Raw genomic sequence first — 25,703 nt, 5'->3', positions numbered from 1 at the left:
AGGGGCATGAAGATGTGCCATTAGCTTTGTAAAGTGTGGCATTTTCAGCCCATGAACACAGCACAGAACTTACAGTGACAACTGTAAGATGCAACTTCTTCAGTGGTGTAACATACCCATGATCATAAAACCTTTTTTTTTTCTGTTTAGGTTCTCATGCTATTACTTTAATACTCAGAAATAGCCTGGTAGGACATGAAAATCTCCTCCTGCTTAACCAGAAATCCAGACTGTATAGGTAAAGCACTTTGCTTTCATAGAAAAGAGCCCACATCTTTTCCTCAACATCTGACTCGTTGTTTTTCACCTGATTTGTCTCTAATTAGTACCAGCGAAGTCTAAAGACTAAACACAAGCCTGAGAGATGAAGGTTTGCTTGTACAGAGGAGTGTGAAACCATGGACAAAAAACATCTTTATAATTTCAAGTGTAAGAGATCTCCATGTTCTCGTTTTCAGCACAAGAAGTCATGCTCCATCCACTCTGGTGACCCAACCCCTGCCTTCATCAAAAATACCATTGAGTGTCAAAAGGATGCTGGCATTTGCATTAACAATGCTCATACTGTGAAGCATGTTTACCACCAAGGAGAGGAAAAGAAAAAAAATACTTATTTCCACATGCAACGGACCCATTTGTTCACATTTGGTTCTCAAAATCTATTTTTAAGTAAGGCCAACTCACAATAAAGGTCTAAGGAGGGAGATTAGTGCAGGCTACAAACAGATGACAGATGAGGTAAGGGGGGGGAGAGGGGAAGGGATAATGACCCTTTGGTTTGCTGATGCTCAATGAGGCATCTGAAGACTTCATCCAGCCCATGCACAATCGATTCTCTCTGTAAATCCATCAAACCCCTTGACAGCATCCTGTTTGAAGCTGGGATTGCCACATGATTCACTGCTCCAAAGGGGGAAAAGCATCAGAAGGAGGGAGAGGTGTCCTCATGCACCCCGCAGCCACACGTCCTGTCACCAGCGTGAGGTTCCACTGCTCCGGACTGACAGACAGCTCTAACTGAGCGTGTCTTCATGGCAACTACAGCTCCCTGAAATGCAAACAGGCTGCTTACTTTCAGGCTGCCCTCTGCCCAATTCTAATCAAGTCTCCAGGGTAATAAGCCTTGTTTGTGTTCACGTGCACCTCAGCTAGCAAAGCCGGTTCTTAGCATAGTCATTGCTATGAACAAAATTTTACAGCTTAGCTACACAAATGTGCCACATAAAGCTCATTACTTCAAATATATGAGAAGATGCAGGTGCCAAGTAATTCTTCTGTATTCCGCCCTTGTTTTTAAAGCTCTGTTCACTAAATCCACAGAATTTTAGACAAGGAGTTTCACTAAAAATTTCAAGTGAAGACTGCTTTAAAAAAAACCCAAATACCAAACCACACATAACCATAGGAATACAATCTATTCACAGCTTCCCAGAAAAATCAGCTGTGCTGCAGAGCAAGAACCACACAGTTTCCATAACACAGCACTGGGGCTCAGCAGGATGATTCAAAGCAACAGCACAGAGAGACACCCTGCAAACCTGAACCTTCCCCAAGGACAGCCTCTGTGCCTTCATGTGCCCATGGGCAGCTTTAACCTGAGACACTTTGTGGTCCTGTGCTGTGTTGCACAACTCCAATAAAGGAAAAAAAAACCAGTAGCTCTGCTGATACAAAACAAGGAACCAAGTTCGGGAGTGAGGAGGAAGCCAAGGGAACAAAAAGATGGAGGAAAGATGCAGAATAGTAGCCTGAGGGGCAGAAGGGAAAAGAGGAGAGGCAGAAGAAATGAAAACAGAACCAGCAGAGAAAGACAGGAGGGAAAAGAGAGGCAGAAGAAATGAAAGCAGAACCAGCAGAGAAAGACAGGAGGGAAAAGAGAAGAGGCAGAAGAAATGAAAGCAGAACCAGCAGAGAAAGACAGGAGGGAAAAGAGGAGAGGCAGAAGAAATGAAAGCAGAACCAGCAGAGAAAGACAGGAGGGAAAAGAGAAGAGGCAGAAGAAATGAAAGCAGAACCAGCAGAGAAAGACAGGAGGGAAAAGAGGAGAGGCAGAAGAAATGAAAGCAGAACCAGCAGAGAAAGACAGGAGGGAAAAGAGGAGAGGCAGAAGAAATGAAAGCAGAACCAGCAGAGAAAGACAGGAGGGAAAAGAGGAGAGGCAGAAGAAATGAAAGCAGAACCAGCAGAGAAAGAGAAGAGAAATGGGGTCTCAGCAGCAAGGCAGGCAGTGCTGCTGCCAAGGGGTGACCCCTGCAGCTCAGGACCTGCTGGACTCCAAGCCCACTGCATGGTTCCTTTCTCCTTTAGCAAAGCCTGAGAGTGATTGACCTTTCTGACTGGAGTGCATGCACTATAACCATAATACTACATTTTACTAGGTGCAAAATGTTATTGCTTCACACTTGAAAATTTTGAAAAAGCAAGATGTTCAGAGAAGGATAGAGGATGAATAATACCTGGAACTGGCACTGAGCCCAGGTCTCTGGGGAAACCACTTCAGATAAAAGGCAGCATTTGATGTAGGTTCTAACAACGGGCAAAGGAAAGAGAAGCACTGAAAGCCATTTCCCAGATTTTGGATGGGCAGGATATTAATAATCTACTCCAATATACCTCCATTTCAGATTTTCTCTGGCTGAACAAAAAATCCCACTAATATTTTCTCCAGTGGCTTACAGATATCATGAGTGTTCTGCCATTATAATGCATGGAGCCATTAAATATACTTCTTTGCCCACAGGTAAATGTTCTTGTGTGCATGCAGGAGGCCCAAGCCAACATTTGTCCAGGTGATAAGTCACTGTGTGTTCCATGTTTTTTCCAGGCTTAGCCAGAGGTGCCTGGGGACTGGTTTGCAGGACTGATGTGCCTCAATGCTGTGGCTGCACTGTCTGAGATGTACCCTGGCAATACCACAAAGGCTCTGCACTCTGGGAACTTGGGTTGAGGGTTTTTCACACCAGCCACCAGAATTAATGGAAATCCTTGTGTTTATGTTCTCTGCCTTCAGACTGTATCCTTGAAATGGGAATGAAACCATCATAACTGATTATAAGTATTCATTTATGAGATTTTTATGGCAGTAAGAGGGGTTGTGTAGGAGCCTCCACAATAATAAATACTATTGAAATAAATGACAATGAAATTAATAATTTTGTATTCAAAGCACAGCAAAAACAAACATTAAACAAAGAGAGAATGAATGAAGAAGACAAATTACTTACAGCACCCTTTCAACAAACCTCTTATTATTCTGGGCAGTGAATGAAACAGAGTCAGTGTGGGAGAGAAAACAAACACACAACCAGAGCCAAGCAAAGGGCACAGGAGAAAGGAGGGCACGGAGGAGCCGTGCTCAGGCAGGGAATGCTGCCAAATGGGGAAGGCAGTGAGGCAGCAAAGGGAGAGGCTTGGTGACAACTCCCTGTCTTCAGGAGAAAGCCCTGCCCTCTGACAGGACACGGGGCTGTTGGACACTGCTGTCACTTCCTAGGATGGGACGTGATGAGACAGGCTGACCCGGAGCACAACAAGTATTTGAAGTCAGCGTAAATTCCTGGCTGGCAGCAAATCTCATATTCCCCGTTTGTACATGAAAGCACTGACCATCCTCAGCCCTCTGGCCAGGAGCTCTCTGTGCTGCCCCGAGGGAAAGGCAGGAGCTGAAAACTCTCCTGGGAGCCAGAAGAGCTCCTGGAGAGCTCTACACGGTGTCATGCAAACGCACCAAAAGGGGCAAGAAGGAAGGACCAGGCTTGGAGCACAGCATCTCAGTTCTCACAGCCCCTTCCAAAAAGCAATGCCAGAGAACAGCAACATCCAAACCTCTTTGAAAGAAAGTACTTGCCTGCTCAGAGCAAAAGTCAATGGTTTAGGATAAAATACAAAGATTTGCTGAACAGTTTTCTGACCAGGTAGCTTCTGCACAAGGATCATGGCAAGCCAGCATCTTTCAGACTACCCAAAGGCCACTGGGATGTGACAGCACCACCTAACACCCAAGCCCCTCAAACTAAGTTCTTCAGCAGCTGTGGAGAACAGTCCCCTTCAGAGGTGAGCAAGTCCTGTTGATCTCCAAGCTCTGTGCCTGGAAAAACAAGCCTCTTCTTTTCTTCACTGCCTCCTTCCCCAGAGAGCAGCTTTAAGGTCTTCAAACCAATCCATCTGTCCATCATCTTCCAAACCCTCGCTCTCAGCTGCAGGTATTGTCTTTCTTCTCCCTCAGCATCCACCCAGCTTGACTCGGTGTGCTTGCAGAGGAAAGTGTCAGGAAACAAAGTGGCCCAGTCACACCTCATATGCAGACCATGACATATCTCAGTGCTCCTGGATCACAGCTTATCCATGCTGTTAACTGTCATGCAAAAGCATTTGGTGTGCTTAAACCTGCAAGTACTTCTGCTCAGTAAACTCAGTGCTTGTTCAATATGACTTTAAAAAAGAAACTCACACTTAAAGAGGTTTTCTTTATAATTTCATTTATAACTTGCATTAATTTTTAGCCAAAGAGTTTTGATTTAATGCAAATACAGGTCTCTCACCCAGCAGCCTGCACTTCTTTGGCTGACAGTTTAATGACATTCACTCAACTACACTTCCCACAGTGTAATGGGAGGTGCTGCATTTCTTTTCTGCTTTTGCTTCCTAAAAAATGAAGGCTGAGGCAGTTTGCCTCCACTGAGCTGAACAAAGTGACGAGGTTTTGTCCATAGCACTCATTTGAGAGGAGTTGTCAAGCTACATTAACCACCAGGCAGTTCAGACAGAGGCTGGAATCTATCTCATCAAACCTTAGGCTCCTAGAGCTGACCTAGTAATGCTTGCTTTCCTTTGCAGTCCATATTCTTTGAGGGAATAGTCCAAGGCAGACCAGATTTATCATCCCCTCAAGCAGCCTGGGCTTCTCCATCTCCTCTCTGGGTGACCACCAGGATGCAGACATGGCTCATTGCTCAGCTCAGCCTTCAGTGAGAAGGAGCATGTGAATCCACACCTCTCTTTCACAATCTCACAGCAGCAGCTATCACAAAAGCCAATTCTGTCAAGTGGCATGTCTCTTTGTATAATCAAGTCATTTGTAGGCAGGAACAGGTTCCAGTCTAATTAAATTTGATCAGACTTGAGCTTTCTCCCAGAGAGTTGCACTTCATAGCTGTCTTGGAGCATCATGGTGATATATTTACTGGGAAACATGAGAGTTCCCTTTCTGTAAAAGCAGGCGGTTTACAATTAGCTGCAGACAACTCAAAACGACTGCTTAGAGCAGAAATGTAATTTTCTGAAAGGGGCTATTGGTCCTGACCATGATGCACTGCACTCCTCATCTGTCACACCTCATTACCTCAGACCAAGGAAGTCAGGCCAGTGTAACTGGCTCGAACTGGATACGTTAGAGACTCTCCTCAGTGCCGAGTCCTTTTAAGATGCTGCCTTCCAGGCTGAAGTCTTCCAAAAAAAAAGCAATTATCAAACTCATTTTCTCAAGTCCTGTGGCGTATTTACAGGTTAAATGGAATGAAATTTTTTAATAGTCCTTAAAGCACAGCTTCACTTTTGAGGGTGATTCAACAGAAATGGAATCAATTGACTGAAAAGTTTATTGCCTGTAAGCATTCAAATACCACTTCAGGGGCTTAAAAAAAATCCTCATATTATAGCAGCTTTGCATGTTCAACCAAGATTCAGAAGCTGTCTAATTCTAATTCCAGTAGTAATTTGGATCTCATTTAGTTAGGCCACTGCAAATTAAATACAGGGCCAGCACATCCCTGATTTGCATTGGTGGAGCTTGGCCATATTTGAACACAAGGAAACTTTTCTCTTTTCATCCTCTATCTGCCTAACTCCACTTAATGCAGTCTGGGAACTCAAATTACACAAATACCACAATCCTCACTAGGTCTCCGCTGATGCAATTTACTACAATTCAATCATTAGGAATGTGACAATGTGTACAAGGAACACTGATTCCCAGCATAGATGTCCTTTGGTTGTGCATGGTCAGGGTAAAAAGCACCACAAAGTTATTTCTGTACATAAAACAAGAGGTTTTGTACTCTCCTTGTGATTTAAAAGGGGAACAAAACCCTGAAAAAATGGTATCAAGTATGGCTACTTCTAAAATTGGGACTGTATTTCAAGCATTTATTAACCAAATTAGGCATATGCAATTTAAATTATGCTTTCCTTGTCATATTAACATATTAATGAATCTACATCAGTGAGTTGAACTAAAAATATATTGATGATTTGCATGTCTGATTATCTCTGTGGAGTTTTGCAACCAATAATTTGAAAGGAGGACAGGAAAAAAAACCCCTTGTGTCAAGGTCTATGCAAAATTACAGCTGCAAGAGGTTTCTTAATCAAAGGATTGTCTTGTATCTTTTGTAAGTTAGAATCTCTTTTTAAATGAAGAGGATTTGCTCCAGGAATTATGTTCAAAGTAGTCATTTCCTCAAGTAGTATATAGGACAATGATATCTTAACCAAAAGCACTTGCCAGTGATCTCCTCCCAACCATCTCCTTTCAGAGAAAAGCAGGGAAACTTATGCTTCACCCCACTGCCTCTGTAAGTATTTTCAAAACAAGCAAAAAGAAAAAAAAAATTGAACCAGATGCATGCAAGGAAACAGAGAAAGCTATTTTGAGGATGAAATTGTCAACACCAACCAACTTCTTGTAACTGTTGAATGAAAAAAACAACCCTGAACAATAAATGAGTTTATTTGTTAAAGCTGTGAGTAAGTCAGGACTCTTTTGCTGTTCCCAGACTTACAGGATCACTTCAGGCAACTCAGCCAAGCTGTGGCTCAGCTCACCACATTTCCCACTAACACCAGACAAAATAAGCAGGCAAGGAATAGGACCAGTATTTCAATCATGTGTGTCATTACTGCTGTCACAAATCCACACAGCTGAGAAACTTTCTAGAAACAAAGAATATCAACGCTGTTAAAGTATCGAGATTCCCCCGTTCCTGCAATCTGCACAGATTGCCACCTCCAGATCCCCTTTTAGATCATCTCCATATCAGATACCTTTTCCACCCTTCTCCAGATGAACTCCACAACACAAAACTCATCCAACAGCCGTGTCTCTCATTTTCTATTCCTCCTCCATTCTTGGAAGAAAAACTGGCACTTCAGAGAAGTTATCCTCAGCATTCAAGGAGAGCTGCTTCATTTCTGTTCAAGAGATCACTAGCTAGAATTTAAAATGGTAGCTCTTTCAACATGTATGCTCAAATGAGCTTTTTTTTCAAGGCAAGACAGAGCTCTCAATTTCTTTTGCTCAATTTTGCCCTCAACCCGTCCCTTCAACGAATTGATCCACACTAAAAATAATGTGGGTGGGAAAAAAAAATAAAAGGGTGGGGAGGGAACAAAAAAAAATTCATTTGGACTCACTCAGCCACTTTCAGCTCCATGAACACGTCACTGCTGGGGCAGCACAAGGCTGAGGACACGCAGCAATGGGCAGCAACTTTTCAAGCCCATCTTGCAGCAAGGAAAAGACCTGACACCAAAACCACCCTCTCAAAGCCACGTGTGATCTTCTGTGGCAGTTCCATTTACTGCCTTTCTTTCAGTTTATACTTTGACAAGATGAAGCCAGCATACCAAGGAGCTGACAAATCCATTTAATATAGAGGGAAGTGAACCTGCAAAAAAAAAAGGCTTTGTTTCCTAAAGTCCTTCACTCCCTTGGGAAGGGGCAGGAGCCTCTCCCAAAACTTCTCTGCTGGCTTCCAGAAGTCCCTAGGCAGCACTGCTAGTGGATAGAACAGCAACTACAGCAGGAGGGAGAGGCTGTTTTTATCCAAACAGGGCACCAGGATTCCAAGTGTTTCACGTGCTGCATTTATGTGCAGGGAGCTCACAGCACCTCAGATACCAACTGCCAAGGACAGCTTTGCACACCAGCAGATTCCAGCCAGCTACCTGTGGAATCACTCTGTCAGAGGTTTTGGAAACAGGATGATAAGAGGTAAAAGAGAAAACAATATGTTTATATTTTTTCATTTTTAACTAGGATGAGTAGAAGCTCTAGAGGGATGGAAAGCCCTAGTTTGCAGAAACTAGAATGGAAATATCTCCTCCATGAAAAGATTATACTGAGAACTAGCCATGAACTGAAGGGATTTTGCTTTGCCACTGCGGACTGTGTTGTTTCTTCTGTTGCATCAATTCTTGCACAGCAAAAACTGGGGTCCATCTTTTATGAAAAGTATACTAATATATATAGATACACTCATATATTTAAGATAGAATAAAGAGAATCCAAAGGATTAAGCAGCAAAAAGAGTGTCATGCTCTACAAGTGTTTCTCCCCAGTTATGTGCTTTCTCCTTTTGTATTTTCTAATACCTTCTCCTGCAGTAGCTCTTCCTAATTAAAAGAAATTAAGAACCTGGTGGTTCTTACTTGCACCCTAAATGCCAGGGCTCAGAGATGATGACAAACCTGAAAGGATCTCCAAAGCACTTCTCAGCAGCAACATGGCATAGTGTCAAGAGGGGCAAGGCTGGCCAACTGGCAAAACAACAATTTTAAATGTATTTGGCCAGGCTAGGTCTGTAAAAACAAGATGCTTTGTTAGCCAGTTCAGTGGGCATTTATGTTCATAACCAACTCCTTTTTTTTCCTGAGTTTCCTAAGAACAAATTACTTGCTAATGTTGATACCCAAGTTCTCTGAAGAACACAGATGGACAACACCACCAGAGCTAAGGGCAAGCAAAGAGGCTTTGATTTGTTCTATACAGGTTCTCCAGCAAAGAGATTTCTCTTTTTTAAAATGTTTTTCAAGAATCATGCAAAACTTTTGACTTCTGTTAAAAAGATGCTAGTAGAGATTACAATTTTTGGTCCTTCAACTACATTTCACCTCAATTATAGACTGGCTTTGCTGCAAGGTCATGCAGCCAAATGGTGCCAGTGTGCATGTGGCATTCTGTGCAAATGCAGTGCTTCAATTTGCATGTTTGCAGACACTCTCCACACAGCCCCAAGTCCATGGTGGTGGGGAATTGCACAGACAGTGTGATTATTTACACAACAGCAGTGCAAGTGTCACTCAGAAACTGCTCTGCCAACAATTCCTTTGGTGATGGGGGAGATACAATTTAGGGTCTCTGACTCTGTAAAGCCAACTCCAAGAAAAGGTATGTAGTGAAACACTTCTGCTGTGTCAACAGCCAGGTCTGCTGACCCCGGCTGCCCCTGTCCCAGCCTCGTTGCAATCTGTTTCTCAAGGCTGCAAGAGATCCTCTGGAGGACATTTCATCAAAGCTATCCCATATTTTATTGCTCTGTGTGAGTGCCAGATTGATGTTAGATTGCAAAATATTTGTTGATATCACTGATATTATATAAAACAGATTGCAAGTCTGTCTGTTATCTGTCATAATGTGCAAGACCTAAGGAGGTAAAAATTTCAAGGGTCCAGGACAGAATCTGAATTTAGGCAGATGAAAGACAGCAAATAGGTATCACTGCTGGCTTCATACAGCTCACCTTCAACTAATGCACAATTTCCCCTGTAATACCCTGAGCTCAGCTACAATCAAAAATACTTATATCTCAGGTAAGTTATTCTATTTAATTACTTCAGCAAATCCATTTTCAGAGTAAAGACAGGGAATGCACTTGCACACATACTCATAAATAAACCAGCATTGAAACTGTCAGCACTACTGAGTACAGAATATCCTTGCTTTGTATAGGATGTATACATGAGGGAAAAAGTACTGTCAAATATACCCAGGGGGAAAGTGACAGTTTGAGTCAGACAGTTATTTAATACCTCCATTTAATGCTCTTATCTCCTTAACATACTTATTACACTTCCACGTCCCAAGAACCACAAATAACAAAATTCTCTTCTTGTTCCCCAGGTTTCTCTCCACTCCAAGAAGGTGATAAAAATTGACCTGTCAAAGCAAAGGACTACAGAGAGTGCCATGCAGAGGATTAAGTAAATAACTGAGTTAAGTCAGTCAACTGTGTTCATTTCCTCTCTGTGGAGTGACCTGCTGCCCTCTCCGTTTTTTATTTGCTTTTGCACTGTACTGCCCTTACGTAACTGTTCCCTCCAGCTCATAAATTTCCAAGGTGAATAAAAGCTCAAATGACTGCATTCGGCTTGCCCACAAAGGTGATTTTTTTTCCAGCTGACTTCTACTTACCAGATTCCATCATTTTAATCACATAAAAATATTAAGCCCATTGGGGTTAAGTTGATTCATTTGGCTTCTAAATGCCCATGCTTCCCCATTTTCCATGGGAACATCGTTTCTGATGATGCTAATAGCTACAGAGACTAAGATAGATTATGGCTGGAAAGGAAAAATGGTTTGGTGGTTGCTTTTCCTTCCTCTCTGCAGGCCTGGCTGGAGTTATTTTGGTTTGGGTACCTGGAGCTGCTTTTCATCTCCCCACGCATCGCTTTGCCCACAAAAAGCAATCTGCCTTTTCAAACAGTTCCTACATAAAAAAGACTGGAGATCCATTATCTGGGGCTATTTTCAGCCATATCTCTGAAGCAGCCTGAGCTGGAGTCACACAGAGGCAAAAGCAGGCACAGCCATAATCCTTCCTCCCCATAGCATGAGTGTACTCCTGATGTTCTCTTGGTCTGACCTCCCTGCAGCAGCAACAGCTATGGCTGGGGGTAACTGTAGCTGACAAAAGAGAAAAATGGCTCAGAAAAATGCACAAAACACCACCATATCCTCAGCAGCATTCAGTCTGTACTACCAGCAAGGGAATGAGTTTTTATAGAAGATAAATTCTAAGATCTTTTTATTACATCGTGAAAGCGTGCTTATGTGTGAATGCTAAAAATAAACATAATTTGTTTATAGCACAGATGATAGAAATTTCAGCCTAGATTTGTGTAGCATAGACATAATTAACAAGTCAGAAAAAAATTCATCTCCCAGAAGTTTACTTTGAGACCTACTTTACTCCTTCTCAAAATATTAATTAAACCTTTATAATCACTGCAACTAAAACTTGATGAAATGTCAAGCTCCAGACCTTCAAAATACTGGCAGCCTTTTATCTCCAACATACAGCACATGACAATTGTCTATACTCCTTATGAACTCTTTCCACACATGAACTAACAGAATTATTACCTGAATTATTATTAGTAGTAGTATTATTTTCTCTGAATTACCAGGGTTCTGGACCCAGCCATCAGCAGACAGTAGGTAAACTGCCAGATGACAGTTCCTACTTTTTCAGCATCAAGTATGCTGTTGCACTGGCAAAGGTGCACTTCACTTAGCAAGTCCTTTCATCAGAAAATATTTTATCTCACTGGGGAGAGTTTAAAGTGACAATCAAAACGTAATCATAAGTAATGAATATTAGACTTTCACTGAAAAGGCTGTTACTAATGCTTGCCTGTTCTTTAAAGAAAAACACTTGTTTTTTGTGAAGATACATATCCCTGGTGATTTTAGACCAGAGAAATATATGGAGTGAAAGGTTGCTTTCATTTGCCCTTAACTTTGAAAGAAATGATCCTAATTTCTTACCTTGTATGTAGCTTCTGGTATTTGCTACATTGTGGTATTTACTTACTGTATATCATTAACTGTTGTGACCCCTCTGTCAGGTAGAGGCTTTTAGAAAAGGAAAGAGAAGAGAGATACAGTATTTTGGGGAAAAAAACCCTTTAATCCATAATCCTGATGTGATTATCTCTGGTCTTTCTGGGAAGAATCCTGCAGGAGAATCCCAGCTTCATGTTAAACCAGGGCAGAAAATACTCTTTGATCATAAAACATGCTTTATGATCCTACAAAGCCCCAAGAGAAGTGATACTACATGGATTACTGGTATCATAAACACTGAAAAGAAATGTATGTGGAAATACCCATTCTGTAAATAAGTTAATGCAAAAAAAGCCAAAAACAAATTCCCAGCTAATCTGTAATATCTGATCAGTCTCAGACATTAAACTGCAAAATATATACTGCTATATATTTATATATATTTATATAAAGAAAGTAAAACTTATTGGCAAATCAGCCCACAGGAAGAACACAGCCCCAGGGGAAAGGCAGATCTCACGAGGAAAATAACTTGACAAAGTCCAGAAAACAAGTTTAAATATACTCTTAGTGCTAAGCCACGGTGCAAAAGCAATGCATTAATTTTCTGTCAGGGGCAAGGTCAGCTATAAATCTGGACTGAAATGTGCAGGTAAGCCAACATTGCACAGCAGTGGCTGCTCACCACGTGGAGCAGTGCTGGTGCAGAGGGGCAGGAAGGGCATGAGAAGGAGGATGCTCCAGCTCACTCTCCCATCCCTCTGAGCAGATTCATATCTGGCTGAAATTTCATGCCAAAAGAGCTTTACAGACATGCTCAGAGAGGGAGAACAAGATAAAAAAAGGACATAAAGAAGGGGATAGGTAGCTACAGATGTTTTAAGAGAAAGTCAGCAAGGTAGATAAAAAACCCAAGAGGATAAAACCATTGTGCCAAAGAAAAGATGAGCTGTTCAAATGGAAAAAATGAACCAGCAGCGATGAGCACTAAATATAACAAGATGAAGGCAAAAGCAGGCTAAAGTGCAACTGCTTTACCATTTTATTTTTAGTCATATTGTTAAAGAAAATGGGCTTTCAAAGCTGATGGCTAGCATGTTCATCTGCCTTTAATCTTAATATAGATCTGCCAGGATCTATAAAGACTACACCACCAGCACAAAGGAAACTTTTAATGTTGCTGTAAAATTGTTACTGAAGAAGAGTTCAAACTCCAGTTTACAGATCTTGAATCACTTTTTTCAAAGTTCAGAGCATGGTATTTTCAGAAATTCCTCATTAGAAGTGCTTTTAAGAGCACATAGGGAAAAGGGTTCATTTTTTTCTCTTAGCAGTAATGCCAAGGCTAGCAAGAATTAATGCATGCAAATTCTGATAGATTCTCAAACCCAAAAGCATCTCTCTCCAGACAGAAAACATTTACAAAATTTGACAAAATTCACTCAGTCTAAACTCAGTCTAGTGGCATTTATGAACCAGTCACTTCCAATTAATTCCCCATGCCCAACCACATCAGGTTTCACACACAGAGTCTTTCCCTCATGAAAGAGCTGACTAAAATTTAGAGAAGGCAAGCAGGAAGCAAAGTTATTTATTGAAGCAGAAGGAGCAGATGCTTCTGGTCTTTTGCTGGGCAGAGACTTAAATCCAACCCAGAGACACTGAGAAGAATCAGAGTGACTTCTGGAAAGGTACATTTTCTAGAGCATTTCTTTGCTTCTGTTCAACCATGAAATATTCATGCCATTTCATTACATATCAATGCATTTGTATATTCCCCTGTTATCATGTGTCCAAATGAAAACAGTCTGTTGTGAATAATTTATTCCTGAATCATCAGCCAGCTTTCTTCTTCAAAGCCAGATCTTCATTATTCATCAAATCCCATCTATGGCTGACAACTGTTTAGAAAATATGTTCTCTGCTAAACTTAGGAGAGGTATATAAGAAAAGTATATGTGTATTTGATGTGCTACAAAACTTGATATTTAGAAGAGATGTGCTAACAATAAAGTAAAAATACTTATAAAGACTATAAAACATGACAGTTTCAAGTTAGTGGGCTGGATCCAGTGTGCAACAACTCTTTCAACCTCCAGTAGGAATCTCTGTGACCAATCTTTCCAGGAGGTCCCCAAACCCCTGTGACTTCCCAAAACTCATCCCATCACAGGAGCATCCAGCCTGATACAGAGTGCCTCAACCCAAAGATTTACAGCAGACAACTTTTTTAATCTACAGCCAAAGGCTATGTGAAACCAGAGCTCCTTAGAATAAATGTACATTGACTCCAGAGGTGACAATGCTCATTACTCCATGGTTGTTCCAGTAAGTACCAGTTTAACTCACACCCAGTGTCAGGCTTGCCACAGCTCACTGGCATCATCAGGGAAAGAGGCAAAATTGTGTTTGATGGCAGTTCCAAAAATGCATTTAGACAACCACTTCCCTTTGCAGCATGAAGGGGCATTGCTAAAATAATTAATTTTGATTTTGTTGTGGGGCTCTCTGGTAAGAGACATTACAGTGTCTCAAAAATGTGTATTCTTCCTCCATCCCCTGACTCTCTGCAGAGGGTGAAAGAAATATAAATGTCCTTGCTGCTTGATGTTACTGTAAAATCCATTACTGGGGAAAAAAACAGTTTCAAAAGAGGAGTCACTAACTACATAATCCCCTTGTGAAACACAACAGAGATTCTGAGTTAAGGATGCATTTTTTAATGAATGTAGGTATTTCTCCCATTTGCTCACTAATGTACTCAATGTACTCATTATAATGTGCTCCCTGTAACCTTTTTATTCAAAGCAACCTTTTCTCCATTTGCTGCTAACAGAACCCAATCATTTTCAATCTCAAGATCCTGAGCAGAAAACTCCACTTCTCTGAGGTCAGGAAAAAACCTGAAGCCACACACCATTATTGTATTGGTCACTGCAGAGAACCACAAGTGGAAGGCTCAGGGAGGATCAGCTTCCATTGACTGCAAAGAAAAGTGAACTAACAGAATGACCCCAACAATACCTTCTGTCTCTGTAGGATCTCAGATTACATGTACCTTCATCCTGGTCTTGGCTTAGCCACACAGCTGGAATTCAATCATTCCAGGTATATGGACTGAGGTATTCTGAATTCAGGCACTCTTGCTATTAAAATACTATGAAATACAAGGAACCTTGCTAAATGTTAACTATTAACATCAAAATCCCCAGATCAGCTCATGGCATGATTTGCAGTAGCTACTGCTAAGAAATGAGGTTTTGAAATTTACTAAAATGCTGCAGAGAGAAAAGATACCAATTTGAAGCACATTTCCTGTTAGAAAACAACAGCAAATGTGAAGATGAGAAGCTGTGCCTTTAGCTGTACATTCCTATTGACCATAAAGATAAAAAAAGGAAGGCAATGTTCAGCATTGATAGAGCTATGTGTGTATATATATATATATATATATCTATATGTATATATAAAGATATCTTTCAGGCAAAAAAGGCCAGATTGCATAATGTGACAGGTAATAAGTAACATAAGAATGGGTGTTATGTAAAATAAAAAGGAGTCTTTCCCCTCATTTGTTCTAAAATGTAATTTATAAACTTTACTCTTTGTCAGCTCCTACTTTTCATATTTTAACTAATTTTAGTGCTAAATTAAAAGAAAAAAGGACAAATTGAATTTGCAGTGCACGGTATACAAACAGAATTATAAGATCGTGTTTGACTTCTGTATCCTCTGATTTTTCAAGCTTAATGAAAAGAGAGCTGTCAATACATATGTGAAGATATGAAAAAAAAAAAAGGCAAAAATTGCATTCACCACCCAGAATGTTTCTTTGTATCCAAAGATGGACCCCCAGTTTCAGGTCCATTAAAGAGCCAGTGGTGACGAATCAACTGGCTTGACCTGGATGCAGTGAATTCAGCAATAGGTAATATGCCTCAGTGCACGTGTAACTACATCAGGTTCATCTATCTTGCAAAAGGAAGCTTACCTGACCATTTTTTCCCAGTTCCATTTCAACTATTGCAACAGGAGTGTTTATCTGATCAACGTGCCTCAACTGTGACTTCAGGTCCACTCTCCAGTTCATGTTTTTCAGGACGTTATCCCAGCGGCTCTGACTGATCAGGCTCTCGTGGATTTGAGTCCGGTGGTTCTTCCAAAATTTTGCAATGACTGCAGCCTGATCTGATGTGATGCCACCTTGTTTTTTGGTTTGGGCAGTGAGGAAAGCTTCCAGCTGATTCAAATCCATGTCTGCTGAAGCAATTGACTGTAGGAAAATAAAGGGAGTAAAAGGGAAAAGCTTGCTTAACTGAGGCCTTAAAGGACACATTTTTAGGGTTTGACAAATACTGGATCTTAAAGGGGCTGTACAAACAAACCAGGTTATGCAAATAACCCGAGACCTTTCATTAAAACTCAGTTTGCAAGTGCCTACTACTTATCCCAGATTCCTGCCCCACAGCAGCTGGAGGGGAGTGTGTTGGCTCCAGCAACGAGCTGGGAGCACCTTTGGGAATTCAGCACTGGTATGGGATAGCAAGGAGGCTTCTCCCTGTCTCCTGACCCTTTCCCCACTGTGCCACAGGCAATCCAAAATGCCAGGTCTGGCACTGCACTGCTGCTCTGCTGGGCCAGGAAACAGGAAGGCTGGGACAAAGAAAGCATGCTCCTGGGCTGGAACAAGTGGTGGGACAGCCCAGCTCATTGCAACATGCACAGTTTCATCTGCCACCTCCACACCACACACAGGGAAGCAAAACTGGCAAATGCTGCACCAGTAAAGCAGGGCCTGCAGCAGCAAGAGCACAAGCCTTTCAAGGGAGAGTAAAAATGCAACTGCATTTTTTCATCTGTATTATTCTATCCATAAGGCCCAAAAAACCTTAACAATGCACCTGCTGCTTCTTTTAGAGCATTGGTGGACTCTGTCAGGCTTTATTTGTATTTTGCAACAGCATGGAAGGAGTCCCTTAATCCTCATCCCTGTACAGCAACAGAAATTATTATTATCCCTAAAAACCCCTTTTTATATAGATATCCAGTTTTCCCATCTATTTTTTCAAAACTGATAAATCCACAGCCTTACATCTGCATTGCCAAAGTGGCAATAGCTGCTGCTCTACACGGCCACAAAGGGAGGATGGGAGGTAGAAAGAGGAAACTGTGGTTAAGTTTCCCCATCGTCATCTCAAGCAGATGCTTTTGCTTCTTTTTCACACAAAATGGATGCAACTTCTCCAAAATGAACACAACACCTCCAAGCACATGCTGACACGGAGCACAGCAAGGAGAAGTGCAGCCAGTCCTTGGGATTTGCCTCGATTTAATCTTCCTTGACGTGGTACTGCTACGGCTGCATTTCAGGCACTGGGGAAACCACAGCCTCATTCCTTTAGCCAGGGGTGTGACATCGTGTGGCTTTGGGCTGGACACACACACTGTGCACCTCACATTGCCTGTCTGCAAACCTGGGCAGTGCTGATCTAAAAATTGAGGTGTTTGTCGTGTTTTTTTAAGAGGGATGAGCTGCCTTGCCTTGCTTTCACAATAGATCAGCTGCCATCTGTTATGTGATTGAGAAAAGAAATGGCAATCAACACCAGGAGTAAACCCTCGGCTGTATTAAGGCTCCAGCTTAATAGGAGCATCTGTGATTTTATTATAAAATCTGAGCTTCCTAGTGCACCATTCTGGCTTTTCTATAGGGCATTTGACATATTGGTACATACTGCTTGCTTCATATCAGAAATATTTAACTTAAGAGGTAATTATCCTGTACTAACTCATTATGCTGGAAGTGAAAACAGCACTTCATTTTGTTTTCAGAAGAAAACCTATTCAGACTTACACTCCTTTCCTACAGCCAGCTCTTACACTGTCTACTAACAGCACTGTGGACTATCTTCTGCTTTAATATTTTTTCACATCACTACATCTTTGTTTGTGTGCTGTGTGACACCAGCTCCTGCTCAGGTACCCCTCCTATGCTGGTTTATGTGAATGGGGGGAGGAGGGCAGGTGAATCAACAAGCAGAGACCCCAGCACCTCATGCAAGCCCTCTCAAGATCAAGTGCAAATGCAGACTTTCTTCTCAGTTCAGCTGTGCAGAAAATTGCCTTCTGTTTTACTCCTGTGCAGAAGCCAAGAACACAAACTGTGTCCCCTGCACTGAGTGAAGCAAAGGTGTCATGGCAAAACAGCTCATCTGCATTAAATGTGAACCTAATGCAGGTTCATGGTGATACCAGGCACCCCTTTTCTAGGCTTCATTTCATAACCTTCAAGCATTTCACATTTGTAATCCTCTGGATTTTTTTTTTTTTTAACGTCACTCTCTTCACAACAACCCTTCTTGCAAGATGCAGCAAGATTTCTGACAGTGCCCTTCTAAGCTGATAAAAAACTGCAGACACAAAGTTCCTTATTGTGCTCGACATGTGATATAAATCTGACTTTGAAGGGTATCCAGACAAGGAAGCTTATGACCAAACTGGAAATTTTAAGCATAAGGAACACAAAACAATATTACTAGAGCATATACGGGACAGTTCAACCTGGCTGTTTAGTAAAGATCATCAGGAGATTGACAATTAATTAAGGTGTGGTGTGAGCTACAATTAAAAGCTCTGAACCTTTATGTATTATAAGCACCCTGATATAGTTTGCTACCAAAAGAGTGCCACATAAAACCAGGAAAGGAAACCATGTATGATAATTAGCCATCATTTATACCTCACTCACACACATGTACACACAACAGGGATAGTTTTATACTCTACACATAAAACAAGTTTACTGCACACAGCCAAGAACCCAAAAGGTAACAATCATTCTGTATTTTGGAGGAGTATTTATCAGATAATGCATACCTTAAATAACACAGCCTTGTAATCCATCATTCAGACTAGAATTTCTCTCTTCTGGGAAATATGACTACTACTTAAACATTCCTTTAAAAAAACTAACTGGAAGTGGGTGCAAACAATCAATGAGTTCTATTTTGGTACAGCTGCATGAAGAATTTAATTAATGGACACATATTTTCTTTGAAATTCCTAAACAAATCCCACCGGCTATAATGGTTTTCAAGTCACATAAGAACAGTAACTCATTTCAGTATTCTTTTTCATTTTAACTTGGAAACATTTCACTGTGGACAAAAAATGAAAGACTATTTCAAGTCTTTGCTGATCTTTTTGGTCTCTTGTTGCATGAACAGTTACACAATTTATTCTTTAAACAAATGTAGTTCTACTCCATTGCTTATATGAAGGGACTCAGTTCAGAATTATTTTAAGCTTGGGGAAATGTTTTATTTTAACTTGGCAAAAAATTATATTTCAAATAATATTCTGCATAGTTTTTACAAACAGTTCTTTCTATTACTTTTATCAATGCTCATTCATTACATAGAACATTCAATTACAGTGAATACATCTGATTGGTATTTCTAAGGATTGATTTAAATTAGAACATGAGTGCTTCTTCTGAGCTTATAACTAGAAACAGATCGAATATATCTGATTATAAGTCTCCCTCTCATGCTATTAAAACCCCAGGAGCTTCAGATGAGCATTTATCACCACCAGGACAATGACCAGCTGTTGTTCAACTCCGACTGCCATGGTAAGGATTGTTTCACTGCTGGAATAAACAACAGATCCTAACTGGAAAATTCTCAGAACTTAAAGGTATTGAAACCTGTTTTATCCATCTGCTGCTAGAGCTGAATCACTGTCAGCATTGGTTCTAAGAGTGAAACGTCTTATTAATGCAAATTACTTAGCCCAGACAGACCTTAAAGTGCAGAATAATTGCCAGATCTTCAATCACTGTACTTAGTGACACATCATTATGTTATAGAGACTTTATACTCTCAGCTAATTTCAGTTTTTGTCGGTAATCACAAGTAATTTACCATTTCAACATAAAAATCTTCAACTAACTAAAAGCAGAAATGTTCTCTTAAGAATGTATAGAATCACAGCTGTTCTACGCCAGTGCCAAATGTAAATTAACTTTACTGTGACTATTCACTTAAACATCTAAATAAGAAAAGCCTGTTTCAAAACCAGAGTCTGTAAGACAACACCATTAGATATTAAAAACTTCCTCACATTATGTATTTTGTGATTTGATAAAACACTTTTTCTTTTCCCTCCTAGAAAGCACAGCTTATGGACAGTATGTCACATTTACAAGCACACAAATCCAGCCCTTGGTTACTGGCAATACTTTCCAGGGGCTGGGCAGATGCTTTTGAACAGCAAGAAACAGTCTTAGTCATACTGAATTCTCCTTGTGTTCTCCTTCAACACATACCCACTGTGTCTTCAAATACAATTCAGCCAATAAAAATATGACTTCAAATACCATTTCCTTAATGAAACAATATTTGGTAATCTGGAGAGTTTTGTATTAGCCTAATTAGATCCATCAGACATGTGCCCTGGTACCCAGAACAGGAAAACAGACTTAAATTCATTATCTCTTTTGAGAAATAAAGCCTGACAAGCATGCAGTACTAGTGAGAAACAACAACTGGTAAAACCCACTGGGGAAAAAAAGAACCCATTTCACTCTCAGAAGAAAAACATTACTTGTCAACCATCACAGGAGAGCTCTAAGAGCTGGACATAGCAGCACGTGGAGGCATTTCCTCCAGCTGACCCTGAGAACTGCAGGCTGCTGCCAGCCTGCAGCACAAAGAAATCCCAAGCTGAAGGAAACAATTCAGTGCCATGGAGCGTGCTACTGAACTCGCCTCCTCGGGCTTTTGGGAGGTGGGGTAAAAGGTTATTCCTGCATCACAGCTCTTCTCACTCATGTGCTTTTAGAAATAGAACCCTGCAAGCCATGTCTCAGAGCCCGGGAATGCATGCAGGGAGATGTGGAAGCAGCTGCAGACAGGAGGAACATGCCAAGGAACCTCGCTCAGCTGAACATCTTCACCACACAAAGCCCATTCTGGGTGACACCAACGTGCATCTCTTCCATTTATCAGCCTCAGAAGAAAACACTTCCTGGATTTGGGGGCAAACAGCAGCTGCCTGCAGAGGAAGAGAAGCAGCTCAGAACAGCACACGAGTGCTGCTGACACTGTGCTGTCTGTCAGAGTCAGCTCAGCACGTTCCTCTGCAAAGATTCCTCCTCTGACAGGAGGAATCCCACATCTTCCCAACCCTGTGGTTTCTGGGTCTTCCTTTGTATGTTGGAGCCTGACTCTCCCAAGGGCTGCTGAGATATCCAGCCCTGTCATAAATGAGCTGTTCCCACAGATGGTCCCAGGATCTAAGTCCAGAAGACTTTCCCACGTTTCTGGAGACAGTAGAGGTTTTCAACTTGTTGGTAGGTTGTGCCTCACAAACACTGTTTATTACAGTCCAAGAGCTCTCCTGAGCATCAGAATTAAGACAAAATTAGATACAACAGCCTGCAGCCTGTCTGCACTTGGAAATGGTGATCCATCTTTCAGGAAAAAAAACCCCAAAACTAAAGGCTTCTACACCCCCCATAAATTTCTAAGCCAGAAATCCCAAGTGACCTTAATACATTTAATATTTCTACCACAAAGTAGAAAGATTTTAACTTATCTATAAGTCTTCATCGAATCCATGGGAGATCACGTGAATTCTTTTATTCACATTCCATACCATGTCCAATATTGCTTTTATTTGTCTCTTACGGAGCTGTAGTGAAAGCCAAAAGTGAAATGAAATAGTTTGCTAAGAGAAAAGAACCATTGAACCTGTGAACCATTAAGAGGTTCATAAATACATTTATTTCAATCCTGTAGCTTACTTTTTTCCTAGTATGTAACAGGTCTCCTGCAACAAATACTGCTTTTATTCCAACCTTTTGGTTCCTTGCCAAGGAGGCACTCACCAGGTCAACAGGGGTTCAGGAAACTTGTAAATATTTTTGAATTTGACTTCTGATTTTTATCAAGCTTTCTTCTTGGATGGGAAAACTCGCAACACACACCAACACAAAAATTATGGAACTGCTACTGCAGATGGGAAAAACGTGTGTGTGGATGATGAAGTTTCAGGCAAAATTACATCCTTCCTGTGTTCCTGATCTTATTAAGCTTGATTCCACACAGACTTGTCAATTGTGCACATGGAAGGAAAAAGCTCTTCTCCAGGGGTCACTTCCATGTTTCTTCACTGACTCCTCCATCTTCACTGCCACAATTCCCAGGCTCCCACCAAGCAGAAATCCCCTAAACACCAACCTTTTTTTTTTTTTTTTTACATACGAGCTCACCAAACTATGTTCTCTGTTAAAATTACTTTTTTTGCTTGAAAGTTCAATCACAGGGGAGTGAATACTCAGCTATTTTTGACGTAGCTTACAACTGAACACAAAAGAGATCTTAGCATTCGTTTTTAAAAGCATGTGAAGCGACCACAAAATTTTTTCTCCAGCCTGCCCCTGCCAGGAGTCTGTGCAGCTGCTAGAAATGCCCTGTTTGAACTCTCAACATCATAAAATACACTTCCTAAATTTATTTGCAGAAGGAGTCATTTTTCTGTGGTGTGAACATGCATTTGATGACAAAGGAGGATGAAAGGCTGATGAAAACAGGCAGTCACCAGCGCTTCCTGCAGACCTCAACGAGTGGCTCCCACATGCCAGAAAACATCTTTAGCTGAAGGAAAACTGAGGATCATCAGGATTACTCAGTCTGGACCTACTCTGTCTAGGCCTTACAGCACTTAAAAAACAAGAGCAAACAATAATAACAAAAACAGAACAAGCCCACCCACAGATAGCATAATTCATAGGTAGATATCCAAACGATGCCTGCAGTCTCAGATTATGAGCAGATACTAAATGCTTGGATTTTATGCAATAAACATAAAAAAAAGCACCACCCCTTCCTTCCTGAGTAAGTTTTCAAAACACTCGTATTATTTAAAATAGAAAGAGGAAGAGTTATACAAGAAAAAAGGCAATGGAAGGTGCTTCTCAGAGAGCACAGATAGGCTGGACTGGCTGAAGGGAGATAAAACATGGAACAAAACAAAAGTTCTATTAATAGCAGATATACTTGCAACAACAAAGGTGATATAGGAGGATTATAAATATAAACATCCCGAAATGAAAAATACAAATATAAATTGTCCAACCTGACCTGTACTCTACTGAATTACAGCAAAGAAAAAAGAATCCCAGACTTTGTCATCAGTTTTCTCCCCACTCAAGTCCAATTCTTTGCTGTGGTTTAGAGAGCATTTTGCCACTTGGGGTGGAGGGAAAGAAATGTCACATTTCCAGTAGTTCTTAAACATGCAACCATATTACAGACAAGTTTGAGAGGTTCAGCCTCTTTCAAAATGAATGTGCACACACATGTGCTCCCTGAACTCTGCTTCAGCAGAAGGGAGCTGTTTTCTTGGAGAACACACAAATCTTTAGAGGTTACATTATTCAGTCTAAAATGGTTTCTTCTTCAGTCCTGAAGGAGCTGGATTCAGAAGCAACCCTCAATAGATGAAAGCCATTTAATGGACTATTGCCACAGACAGAGAGGTAAATAAAAGGAAGAAGAAGAAATCCAGATAGGACAGAAACCACCAGACAGTAAATAAAAAAAAAAAAAAAAATCAAGGGAGAGAGTAAAAACAGGAAAAGAGAGACAGACACAGTGACAGTCCTGGAACTGGTGACATGACCTGTCATTCCCTTAGGAGACCACGAGCTCAGCCTTTTCTTCTCCCCCTCTGCTCTCTTACAATAAAAGAGATCTGTGTTTATCAGGTTTCTACAATCATTCTGGGAAAATTACTTGCTGCTGTGGACTACTGCTTCGTGTCTAATCTCATTTCACTTTAGGAGAGTTAAAAATAGAAGTCGGAGCACTTCACAGTTTGAAGACATGGAAAAAAAAAAGTTGTAGCCCTACCCTGAGTGCAGTAACAGTGCAGACATTAGCAGAGCTTGTTGGAGCTTTGCAAGCAGTGATCCTGTCAGTGAAATCAGCACAGACTTGCTTTATTATGAACCAAGCACAGAAACAGAATTAGTATCATGAATTCAATTTCCACTTTTACTCAGAGTACCTTGATTGTCTGCATCTTAGAAGTTAATGGCTAACTCAGCTAATCTGTCCCTTATGTCCCATTGCATTTGGACATAAAGCAGAGATGCTCTAGCAGTGCAAAACATGGGCCATATGAGTCTCATCCCTCCACTGCTGCCATATATTCCCTTTTAGTGGCAAACTCTGACTCCAATCTCTGCTTTCCTTCTTTCCCAGCACTGTTGTGCATTACCTGCTACTGCCACTCTGAGCAGCAGCTGGAGTTCCATTTCCTACCTGGAAGAAGGAGGATTGCTGCACTCCCAGCCCAGGCTGGGAACACATCCCTGCTTTAGCTATAACCCTGCAGACCCTGTGTTTCAGAGCAGCAAACAGATGAGGCAGGAAAGGAGGCAAGCTTACAGACTACACTGCTCCACAGGAAGCAAGCACCAGTGCTCTGCCAGCTGGTCCTTCACCACCTATTTTGACAGCTCATGTTACATGCTGACAGAGCTGACAGGTGAGAGGGAAGCTTCCATTCTCAGGATCCCAGCCACCAGGGCTTCCTTTCAGCACAGGGAAAATGGTTTTCCCTCCTGTCAGCTCAGTGAAACATAAAACACGTTCCCCAAAGCAGCAGCAGCCACGGTGGCTGTGAACAGCCGAGCCTTTATGAGGAGAAAGGAGCAGCAAGTCAAACTCCTCAGCAAAGGAATCACAACTGCAAATCCTCCTCTCCATCCCTGTTGCTGGAAAACATCACCTGAGCAGGAGCAAAGACCAAAGCAGGGAGCTCAGAAGAAACCAACTCTCACTTTCCCATAAAGACCTAGTTGCCATTTCCTGCATCAAAAATTATCTCTGCACTAAATATAATTAACATTTTGGGGAGAGAAAAAGCTGAAGACGTGATGGAACAGCTAAGACATCAACCAAAGCCCTCTCCAAGAGAATCCCACTGAACATTAATGAGTGCTTTGATTAGCCCAGAGAGGGTGGTTCTCTGTCCCTATCAGGTTGGGCTGCTGGAGTCATCCATCAGTAGAGCTGGCCAAGCCATCAGGTTTTCCCAAGCTTTTAGGAAACCCCTCCCCAGCCCTGTGCCACCCCAGCCTTAGATTTCACATTTTTAGGCCTCAATTGCTAGAAACTTCAGCAGTCAATTGCTCCAAGACACTGCAACCCTTGGCATCAAAAAGAATGCAATTAATTTTCCCCGTGGTTTGTGTCTTTTAGTCAAATTGAAGGCTACTCATATTCAGTAAACTCCCTGCCATTTGTCCACATGAACTGGACAACTTCATTAGAGCTTTCTGTTCATTATGAGACTTTTTACAGATTTCCTGACATGCCATAAAATGAACAAACACACTTTCCTTGCCAAGCAAATGTAAATCATAAATGTACCATTTTTCTTTGACAGAAAAAGGGAGTTACAAGCATTTTTCTCACTTCAAAAATGTTAAAAAATTGAGCTAAATGAAAAAATAAAAAAGGAATCACAACTAATCCAAATACACAAAATATTTCTGCCATGTGTGACTGTGTAAAACCAAAAGGTACTTATACAAACAGCTTGTCAGAAGAGAATAAAAACTACTCTTGAACCAGAAATGGCAAAAAGAGTCTGAGAGAACAGCACATCTGATGTGACAGTCTGAAGAGAGACAACAAAGCCGTGTGTAAATGTCAGACAAGGAGTAAAAATGTCTGTTGATTACTTGCCTTTCACACAGATACTACTTCAGTGTCTGTGTGTATCTTCAAAACATATTTCATAATCCTGGCATCACAGTTCAGAGAGACTGCAAAGAAAGGAAAGGAAAAACTACCCACCAAGCTGAGGTAGAAATCTTTTGGCAGAGATCCCAAAACATCTCAACCAGAAAAAAAACTAACCTTATTTGGAAAAAAACCCACAGAATTTGCACAAACTATATTTGTATTGCCACTTTTTGCTGTTAGGGAAGAGAGAGAGAGATGTGAAAAAACATGCTTTCAGAATTGTATTAACATATGCACAATGACATGACACAATGACAATATTTAAAAAATAGTTAGAAAAACACTTAAGGCTAAAAACTGGACAAGTTGGCTGT

At 41.1% G+C, this 25,703-nt stretch overlaps 1 protein-coding gene across 1 annotated transcript in view; it reads right to left on the bottom strand.

Moving 5' to 3' along the window:
- COMMD1 (copper metabolism domain containing 1) overlaps nt 1–25,703 on the bottom strand; it is a 64,115-nt gene that overhangs the window by 30,448 nt on the left and 7,964 nt on the right. Inside the window, exon 2 of the mRNA XM_053937240.1 lies at nt 15,558–15,839. Within this exon, the coding sequence (XP_053793215.1) occupies nt 15,558–15,839 (282 nt within the window). The remainder of the gene's footprint in view (nt 1–15,557; nt 15,840–25,703) is intronic.

Source organism: Vidua chalybeata, chromosome 3 (genome assembly GCF_026979565.1).
Source record: "Vidua chalybeata isolate OUT-0048 chromosome 3, bVidCha1 merged haplotype, whole genome shotgun sequence".
Taxonomy (NCBI): domain Eukaryota; kingdom Metazoa; phylum Chordata; class Aves; order Passeriformes; family Viduidae; genus Vidua; species Vidua chalybeata.
The sequence above is the reverse complement of the archived record's forward strand: the minus strand, read 5'-3'. Positions and strand labels throughout refer to the sequence as shown.